Source organism: Bidens hawaiensis, unplaced genomic scaffold, assembly GCF_021521415.1.
Source record: "Bidens hawaiensis isolate Kalapana, Puna unplaced genomic scaffold, B.hawaiensis_p1.1 tig00002343_1, whole genome shotgun sequence".
NCBI lineage: Eukaryota > Viridiplantae > Streptophyta > Magnoliopsida > Asterales > Asteraceae > Bidens > Bidens hawaiensis.
In genome coordinates, this window is record NW_027491127.1 from 2,758,676 (window position 1) to 2,769,810 (window position 11,135).

The following is an 11,135-nucleotide window of genomic DNA, read 5'->3' on the forward strand; positions in this document are numbered from 1 at the left end:
AAAACGCTTTGCGCGAATATGTCCTAGTTTACAAATGTAAGGATTTTCCCCACTTGGATGCGTGGGAGATTGCGAGACGTCACGCGAAGTGGGTACCGATTCCGTTGGTCGATTTGAACGGACCAACGGCTCCAAGGAAGAAAGGATCTTGTTCAAAAAGATCAAAAACTTCCGGGTTCGGGGACTACACGACGTCTACCGGCGGCTTGTCATGCAACATGTCGAACATGAACTTGAACGAGGAACCCGAAGACAATCCCGCCGAAGACATACCCACACCCACACGGCCGAATCACAAGAAAAGTGGGGAACCGTCAAGACTTGGAAAGGAAGTGGTGGCCGAAAACTTCATCGAATACAAGTCGGCTAAGATGGCGGAAATGGTCGAGACGAAGGAGTGAAAGAAACAGGCTCGTATTTTAAAAATGAAACGTGAGGAGACGTACATCACCCATTTGAATGAAAACCAAAAAAACGCCGATCTAACTTTCATCCTACAACCGCACGATCATCTTGAGGAACCCCTTAAATCGATCCAAATTCAACGCAAACGCGAGATATGCGACAAGTGGGGATGGGAAGGGCCATAGGTTTTTTTTTGTCGTTTAATTTAGTTGTTTTTATTTAATGTATTCTCGTTTTATTTTTTATTTAATGTAATATTGTTTTATTTTTATTTATTAAAAAAAATTCCATCAAAGCAAACCACCACCCCTAGTAAAAAAAACCATCACATGTGATGGATTTAGGGTTGGTGATGTGGCACCATTTGATTGGGTGGGGTGTGATGAGAAACTTCATCACATCCACCACCCCTCCCCCCTTATCACGAGACGAGTGGGCTACTCGTTTTTCAATTTCGGGAAAACCCTCACTAAAGGGTTGGCACGTGAATACTCGCCCAAAGGTACGACAGTACGGTGAGGTAAGATCCGTTCAGTTCAAGAATCCAATTAATGAACGTCACATTCTCGCCTAGTATCCAATCATCACCTGGTGCCGCCAAAACTAAATGATGAGAGCTAAAATCAAACATGAGTCGTATGAAATACCAAATCTTTTCTTTATCAGTACACCAGCAGCTCACTGGCTATTGATATGTATGTAATGACCACTATATTCTATATTATGCCTATTGTAGTTATATACTTATTAATTGTTTATCAATCAAACTTCTTAAAAATTCATATATTACACGAGCTGAATAATAAAACATTAAAATTTTTATATAAAATGATATTTTAAGATAGAATATGATTGAAATTACATGTAAGCGATACCTATATTCATATTAAACTTTTTAAAAGATATGGGCTGTAGCACTTTGTAACAGGATTCTAACATTCTAGCATTTTAGATGTATTGATAAACTCTATAGTCAAAGTCAACACATAGAAATCTCTATTCTTTCTTGTGCAAATATATTTATTTAAACTTTAACAAGCTTAAGAAGAGTTCTATTAAAAGGTTTTGTTTTAAATAAACTTCATTGAAATGTCGCCAGTTACACATTGTTACAAATTTAAATCTTAATAAAAAAAACAAATCACAAATCAAACACTTAACAAATTGGCAATGGGGATCCATTCCAGCCTTGAACACATTCCAACAATGGATCAATAATCTGACCCTTTGATATGGCTGTGAACACCTTCTCGAACTCCTCGCCCGGCGAACTCACCTTCTCGCCCGTCAAGTACACCCCCGCGAGCCCTTCCCTCACAAACCTATACAACGGGTACGACCTACACGCCTTTATCCTGTTCGGTATAGCCAATGTACCATTATCAAACGCAGCCCGCACACTTTCCACTTCTTTAGGCAAAATGGCCTTCAACTCGTCTTCAAAAGCCGCAATCTTTTGGAAGATCGACGTGTTTAGGTTCTTCTCGGTTTCACCATTGCTTAAAGCGTGATCAACGAGCACTTGGCGGAGTTTTTGCATCAACGGGTACGTGGCGAGGCACGGGTCGTCAATGTAGGCGAAAACATACTCGCGGTCAACCACACGAAGCAAGTCCTTTTCGCAGAATCTTGACGGGTGGAGCTCGCCGTTGACCCCCATGGTTAGGACCTTTTTCGCCACTTGGCTCACGGTGTTCTTGACCGTTGACTTCATGTTCTCTTCCAAATGCCTCAAGTCGATCGATTGGCATAACGCGACCAAGTATGTCGATGACATGAGCTTCAACATCTCGACCGCTTCCGCGGTCTTTCGCGCCGAAATCAATCCCAAAGAGTTCACATCCTGGTTGTGTTGCTCCGCGCTTTGAACATGGTTCGTGACCGGGTTAGCTAAAAACTGAAGCTCGGAGCAGTACGAAGCCATCGCGATCTCTCCGCCTTTAAACCCGTAATCCAAACTCGGGTTACGCCCACCTGAAAGATTCGAAGGCAACCCGTTGTTGTAGAAATCATTCACAAGCTCGGAAAACTGCGCAAACATGAGTTTCCCAATCGCCGCAATCGCCAAACGCGTGTTATCCATCGAAACACCAATCGGGGTTCCTTGAAAGTTACCACCGTGCAAGGCTTTGTTCCTCGAAACATCGATCAACGGGTTGTCGTTAACCGAGTTAATCTCCCTTTCGATCATTTTCGTGGCGGAGCGAATGACTTCGATTTGCGGACCGAGCCATTGTGGCGAGGTTCGGAGCGCGTATCGGTCCTGTTTTGGTTTTTGCAACGGGTCCATCTCGTGAACCTTTTGCGCGGCTTTAACGTAATCGCTTCCGTCGAGAATGTATTCCATGATGGCCGCAGCCTCGATTTGACCCGGGTGATGCTTCAGTTTATGCGTCAAGTGGTCGGTGAACTCGGGCTTCCCCTGCATAACTTCCGCGAAAATAGCGGACAACACTTCGGACAACAACGCGAGAACATTCGCTTCGAACAAAACCATGGAAGCCATTCCCGAGCCAACCGCTGTCCCGTTAACAAGCGCTAACCCTTCTTTAGGCTGTAACTGAAAGAACCCGCCTTCCACACCCGCATGAGCAAACGCTTGTTCCGCATTGAGGGTTTCTCCATTGGGGCCGACCGCTTTGGAGTTGGGGCGACCCGTGAGGAGGCCCGCGATGTAGGATAATGGGACCAGGTCGCCCGAAGCGGTGATGGTCCCACGAAGGGGTAAACAAGGGGTGATGTTGGTGTTGAGGAACTTGGTGATGGCTTCGAGGATTTCAAAGCGGATGCCAGAGTAACCCTGGAGGAGGGTGTTGATCCGCACCAGCATTGCGGCCCTTGTGGCCGAGTGCGGGAGTATGTGGCTTGATTCCAAACCGTTGCCGAATATTCCAGCGTTCAAGAATCTGTAATCCAATAACATTTTGTTAGTTAGATTTGGTATTAACACCATTTTTCATTAAAATTAATTGATATTAATTTAGAATATAATTTATAATATACTTTTGATTTTTTTAACTTTATATAAAAGTTACATCAGATTAAGTATATAATTTTAATAGCAAAAGTCACTTTAACGGCAAAACTGATTTTGTACTTAAAACAACTATATTAAATATATAAAAAAAATTATATTTGTAGTTTACTGGTCAAAATTTTGTAACAAAATATGATACATGTTTTGATTTACAATTGACCAATAAAATATGCAACATATTTCTAACAGAAATTCAAATTTAACGTGCTTCACGCTAACTAGATTTAAAATTTGATTTGTTAGGTACATAATTTAAAAAAGTTAAATCATTTTTACTGTATAATTGTTTTTTTCATCAAATAAATTAGTCAACTAGTGATTAGCATTTTATAAAAATATTCAATTTAATATTATAAATTAATAAAAAACTTCAAAATATTATTCAATGAAGAAAAAGTAAAAAATGATTACCTAATGAGTTCCTTTTGTAGAGCACCACCTTCCTTAGTCCTACGATGAGACGTGGCACCAAACCCGGTCGTGACACCATAACTATCCGTCCCTTTATTCATACTCTCCATCACCCAATCACTACTCGCCTTTACTCCAGCTCTCGCGGCTTCTGACAGCTCCACTTTCACAATGGAGCTGTTATTAGAACCCGCGATCCCAGCCACCTGGGACACAGTTAGTGTCTCTCCACCAAGCTTTGCCACCGGCTTCCTAAACTCCGCCACCATTTTTTTCACCTCATCTAAATGACTCCCAGTCAACGCCTCGGCCGCCACTCCCCAGTTCAACGGGTCCTTCTTGATGCAAAACTCGTTAATATTAATATTAATATTTCCGTTCTCCATTGTGGTAATTATTAATTAAATTAAATTAAATTAAATTATATCAACAATCAAGCAGATTAAGACACAAAACAACAAATGAAATCTAGTTATTCTGACACTAGCTGTAATGTTGCAAACTCAAATGTGTGTGTGGAATATATTTGAGATTGCTGAATGATTATGTGGCATGGGTAGTGTTTATATAGAGAGGGTGGTGGGTGTGTTTGGTAGGTGGGAAAGACAAGGAAAAACCATAGGGGGTAGGTTGGTTAAAAGATTAAATCTCAGCCGTTGGATTTTGTTGAAGGATTATTAATGGTGGAGATTTGGTTGGCAGACTGGACCAAACACACTTGTGGTGGTAGTAAGTGATTCATTTTTTTTTTATTTTTGTGTGTGACAAATAATTGGTTGTTATATATGTATAGGACTACGCCCTGCTTGCGGTGCGCGCATATAATGTATATATGTGTGAACCCTCGGGTGGGCAAAAGTAAAATTGCACTAATTTTGACGTTATTTTACTAATCTCGTGAAAATAACGTTAAAAGTGGCGGAAGGTTAATCAGGCATCATGTGGTGGCGTTGATAGCCGAAAGACAATGGCACATGCACCGATCAGCCGGTGTCCCGATAATTGTGTGCTATGTGCCTTATGTCCAAGGCTTGATGCAAAACTACTATCGAGCCGGGGGTCTCACCGGAAGCAGTCTCTCTATCCCTATGGGATAGAGGTAAGGCTGTCTACATCTTACCCTCCTCAGATCCTACCATAGCATTGCTATTGATGGGATATACTGAGTACGATGATGATGATATGTATAGGACTATAGGTATGAAGTATGAACACAAGCATTTAATGCATTTATAATAAGAAGAATATTAAATTTAGGCTGCATTTTAGTTACTATTTTCAGTAACTTGGTATTTTTGCTACATGACAGGATTGTAATTAAATGATTATGGGTTAAAATAAATGGAAAGAAAATGAGGACAATTGAGGATTTTTCTTTTTTAAAATGTTAATATTAAATTACCTAACCAAGTGTGAAAATATCAAATATATACTTGATTCAACTAGTTATTTTAGGTAATGATAGTTCTACTCTTTACCGCACCTTATCATTCAACAGGAACAACTGTGTTGAAACACCAACCATTGTTTTGACGACTAAACAACATCCATGTTGGTTGCAACCAAGTATCAATGGATATTCGGGTCGTTTCGTGGAAGTTGGTTTAATTTGATTTAGCCCTGATGTTCTGTCTTATTTCATGTGGTTTTTTTCTTTCGTGTGTTTGAAATTTGAAGAATGTTTTTATGTGAGGTTACTTTTGGTTTTTGTGTGGTAGTCATTTTATTTGATTTTGGGTGTTAAATTTGTTTTCTTTATAATAATCAAACCGGTTTATTACCAGTCATGGTTTCCTTTGATAAATTTATAGACGTTTAAAAAAGGTTCAAATGAATACACTCGAATAGGAACAAAACCTTTATAAATCATGGCAAAAGGAATCAAAATTTGGATTACATGTTTTTTAAAACTTGGTTAAGACGAACGGATAAAGAAATGATTTTTCTTTCAATATCTAAAGATTATATTTGGATCTATATGAGAACATTTTATTTAAAACATGCAAATATGAATATAAAAAAAAACGTTTGAATTCTTCTTCGGCAAAATATTTTACTAAACACAATTGTTTGAACTCCTCGTACCCCTGCCACCACCATTATTTTATTTTATTTTTTCATGAACTCTTTTGACATGTTATGCTTGTTAAAAATTAAAAAAAAAGATCATATACAAGGTCTTCATGGGTTCATAGAAGTTGTCAATATGAAAAACTTTTACCTTTTCAAATGTATGATTAAATATTTATTTCTTGTATGAAACGGCTTTCTTGATGCACAGAGAGTTCAATTTTCTAAAGATACAAACAATGTGGTAGAGTGGACGGGATGATGGGTTTAGGTGACATGTAAAAATAGTTTTAGGCTAATATGGGTTATGAGTAAATAGTTAGGGTCAAACGGGCCTCTTTAACAATTATTAATCTGGTCTGGTTAAACAAGTCCCGGTTAAATTAATATCAGGCTAAAACAAGTTGTTTATAAATGAGTCAGATTGATATTGGATTATGATTATCACCTATACAAATTGTTGCTACAAGGGAGACAGATTCCGATTATGACACTTAGAAGAGCCTTGATTTCGGATTACAGTAGATCTGCTACATGCTAAGAACAAAAATAACCGTTAGTTTCACCGCATGAAGGAGCCTCATATGACTAGCCTCTGACTTGAGAATTATTGTGGGTTTTATCTGGTGATAAGTTATTTACAAAAATGAAAGTTTAAGCAGAGAGTGAATGAATAGTTTACCTTTGGAGTTTACATTATGTTTTAATAGGCCGGAGGGTCGAATGGTAACAACAATTTGGGGTGTCGTGTACCATTCCATTTGAGGGTAATTTGACTGCCCTGAATGTTGTTTTAAGTTTTAACCCTCAAAAGTGGTTTTACAGACCTGTTGTTTTGCTATTGGGTTCCCTTGTTTGTTTATTGTTAACACAAAAAAAATTTCAACAAACGCAATGAATGATAGTCGGTAAGCAAGTTAGTGATAGCTATGGGCCTATGGCGGAGGTGAGAATGTCCCCCAACCCTTGTCGAGAGATTTTATTGTTGATTTTTTGATAATGTGTTTTTGAGAAAGATAATGTGGGGAAAATATGGTAGTAAGCATTCTTGGCTTGTTTCTTATATATATGTTTATATATATATGTGAGTGAGTTTTGTAAATTATATATTATGGTTATGAGTAGAAGAAAGAGAATTTGTTATATGAGAAAGTTAAATTTGAGGTTTTACTATTCACACCATAAGACTTTTTAATATCGGCTAAAAGTAGTTGTGAGTGGATGAAAGATAAAAGATAATGATAAAATGTATAAAAAAGTATTGTAATTTATAATAAGATAAAAATATATAGTGCTTTTTAGTGTAATTATATGAATATGGTAGAGAATGGACTATGAATGTTGCTAACCCATTCAATGTAAATACTAAATGCAAAACTAGAAAACTAAAAAAAAATTATGCAATGCCATAACTATTTATTTTTGTATTCTTTTAAAAGCGTCTTTACTATTTCAATTATTTTTCTTAAAAACACATTTAGTTAAGGTATGAAATAAGAGGTAAAGGGTTTTAACAACGTGTAATGTTGATTTAGTAATTAAAAAAAGCATTTTGCTAAGTCAAGATTTACATAAAAACAAAGAGTTAACTCACAATTGACAAACGTCACTATATGTTATAAAGTCCTGGCTTCTTACATCTAATAGTTTTTTTTCTAAATATGACAAACATGCTATATCAGACTTTTATATAAAAGAAGTATAAATTTTGCTACTCACACAAAACTTTTCATACATGTGTGATGACCCCTATATTGTAGTTATATGTTGTATACTAGATTACTAATCAATTGATGTGTGCTCCATTTCTAATGTGGCCAGCGATAAGTTTTGACTTTTGGCAAGCGTGTGATTCAATTCAATTCAAGTCAAGTCAAAGACTTACAAGAGTTTGATTGGTTGTTTCCTGAAATTGCCTTACTCTCTAAATAATTAGGCACGAGGTAGATCTCAAATCAATACTTAGACAAAGCGTAAAGGCCGATTAAAAGGGCGAGAATGGGGCGACAAAGGGGGGCACATCGCCTCCCTGGACGATTTCTTGGCGAAATGGGGCGGGGCGAGGAGAAGAAGTCGTCCAGCATGTCTGTGTGTTTTGTTTATTTATATTATTATATATATGTGTGTGTAAGATATATATATATATATATATATATATATATATATATATATATATATATATATTACTATTTGTAGCCCCTATACCATTACACCCGAAAAACAAAACCCATCCTTACTGAATGGGCGTCACATGATGCAAAACGCCCCAATTTATAGCATCTTCACTACATAGCCTTAAAAAAATAGAGATTTTAATATGTTAAAATAATCATTTTTAGAAGAATATATGTACTAAAATAATCTTTCTTGAATTAGGTTTTGAGTAGGTGTGAATGTATGGACTATATGCAAGCTCTATGCTAATTGCTAACTAAGATTATTAATTATTTTAAAATAACTTTCGTTGCTTTTTTGGTGACTTTGTGTGAAACGACCAAACCAACCTTTGACTATTTTACCTTAAGGACCATTCGTGTAAATAATTCTTTCAATGGACTATTTATGGAATTAATAAAAACTAAAGCAATTAAAAAGTATAAAAAAGAACTTGACATATTTTATATAAACTATTAAGCATACTATTATAGGCCAACACCATCTGAAAATAAAATAAAATCTTGTGCGATAATTACTAAAAGCAAATCTTACACGATGCCTAAAAATGAAGACATCGTGTGTTAATTAATTTTTATACTTTTGGGGTAAAATCTTATTTTACGTATCACCATGGTTTTTGGAAAAACTAAGACAACTCAACATAAGTCATCAATGACTGATGATCATTGTCGTTAATCATCGTGTGTTACTTCAATATTTTACACTTTTTCGGCAAAATTTGCTTTTAACGGAACCCCATTGTTTTGGAAAAACTATTACAACTCACCATGACTGATGGTCAATGTCGTTAATTGATTATTTTCATTTTTTTATATAGAATTCAAGTTTGATTATTTAATTATAGGGATTTAGGGTTATAAATAACTTATTTGATTTTGAAATCATTTCTATAAAAACTAGATATTTTATCTCATATATCATTCTTTTTCACAAAAGTAAATTACTTTATAAAATCCATATAAAATATTTTATATGAAAAAAATCAATTGTGAATAACTCATTTCTTATGTAATACACTTAGAGATGGCCAAAAAAACCGGTTGGGGAACCGGTTTACCGGTTTAAACCGGAAACCGGTTTTTACGAAAACCGGTTTTTTAAAAACCGGTTTAACCGGTTATTGAACCGCCGGTTAGTACTTCGGTTACTCATTCGTGGACAAAAACCGGTTATTGAACCGGTTAGTAAAAAAACCGGTTAAATTTAAAAACCGGTTATTAAAAATCCGGTTAACCTAAAAACCGGTTAACCGGTTAACGGTCAAAAACCGGTTAACCTAACCGGTTTTTAGGTTAACCGGTTTTTGACCGTTATAAAACGGCCATATGACCGTTTGGGTCCTTTTTTGCCCGTTTTTTCTTGATTTCTAGCCGTTTTTTTTAACATTTTACCCCCACAAACAACTATATATAGTTTAGGTTGGGTAGGTTAGCTCACACTCGATTATACAACTCTACTAGCTCTAAACGTTTATTTCATACGCGATTATTTTGTTATCTCACACTCAATTATACCACGTTACCACTCCATACGCTCTTATTTCGTAGTCGTTTATTTCATACTCGTACTCGTTTATTTCATACTCGATTATACGCTCTTATTATCATGGCCTCCCAAAGTGATGCTTCATCCGTCAACATGGGTGCCTCGAACACAGACATAACGGTCGTTCGGATCATCCCCACGAAACGAAACCAAGATGTGTGGCAACATTTCGACCTATGCGAACTGTCTAACGGTCGCCAAAAAGCTCGATGCAAGCACTGTTTGAAGTTCTATGCCAAAGATGCAAACTCCACTTTAAAAGCGCATATACAACAGCGCTTTTGCAAGGCCTTGAAGGACGAAGCGGGAAGTAGTTCGCAGCCGGAGATGACGAATCAAGGAGGGGTGTTTACGTACGACGTTGAAGCGGTACGTCAACAGTTTTCAAACTTTGTGATTCAACAAACACTTCCTTTCAACCACTTCGACAACCCTCAATTCACGGAGATGATGCAAAACTATGTTCAACCACGCTACCAACACGTAAGTCGTTCGACCCTTAGAAGAGATTGTCTTAAAGCATGGAAAAACGCTAAATCCGAACTAATTTCATACTTTTCAAACTTACAAACTGGTGTAAACTTAACAACGGATGTTTGGTCGGTACCTCATGGTTCGCCCGACTCATACATTTGTGTGACGGCTCATTGGGTTGACCCCGAGTCGTGGCAAATGATGAAACGAACCGTTGCGTTTCAATTGTTTGATTACCCGCACACGGGTAGAAATATTTTTCAAATCTTGGATAAAGTCATTCGACAATACAAAATTGAAGATAAAATCTTTTCAATTTCGTTTGATAACGCGTCCAACAATACGGCCGCGGTTGGCCATTTAAAATTAAAGTATAAACCTATTTGTGATGGAGCGTTTTTTCATAGCCGATGCATTGCACATATTATCAACTTGGCCGTGCAAGATGGGTTAAACGTGATCGAAATGCAAAGAAACAGTTTTAAAATAATGTTACGAGATGTTTTTAGCAACAATAAAACATTTTCAAGATACAAAAAATTTTGTGTAGAAGCTAATTGTCAATGGTTGGGGCCAAATTGGGATTGTCCAACAAGATGGAACTCGACTTGTAATATGTTTGAGAAAGCCATCCAACAAAAAGAATCATTAATTGCGTTTCATCAAATTTTGTCAAGTAGGGGTAAATGTGCACCATATGATCCTAGAAACTGGTTATTGATTGAGATCGTTACGGAGGTCCTTCAAATTTTTAAATCTTGCACAACTAGTTTATCCGGGGTTTACTATCCAACAAGCCCCATTGCTTTACAAAAAATTGCTGTCATGTGCACAAAGTTGAGTGAACTTGGTTGTAGGGGTGCACCTTATTTTGATATGGGTGTAAAAATGAAAGAAAAATTTAGAAAATATTTTCAACAATTACCCGCTGTTTTGACATGTGCTGCTGCGTTAAACCCTTGCATCAATGTTGGTGGTGTTGAAGCTTTAATAGAAAAAATTTGTGATGAGCTTG

The 11,135-nt window shown here is 36.9% G+C and overlaps 1 protein-coding gene across 1 annotated transcript; it reads right to left on the minus strand.

Moving 5' to 3' along the window:
* Positions 1 to 1,470: 1,470 nt before the first annotated feature.
* On the minus strand, positions 1,471 to 4,248 carry LOC143618962 (phenylalanine ammonia-lyase-like). Its single transcript, XM_077091019.1, has 2 exons — positions 3,854 to 4,248; positions 1,471 to 3,311 (listed from the first exon to the last, which is right to left on the minus strand). The coding sequence occupies exons 1-2, from the start codon at positions 4,237 to 4,239 to the stop codon at positions 1,562 to 1,564; spliced, it is 2,136 nt and encodes a 711-aa protein (XP_076947134.1). The 5' UTR covers positions 4,240 to 4,248; the 3' UTR covers positions 1,471 to 1,561.
* Between the last annotated feature and the right edge of the window lie 6,887 nt (positions 4,249 to 11,135).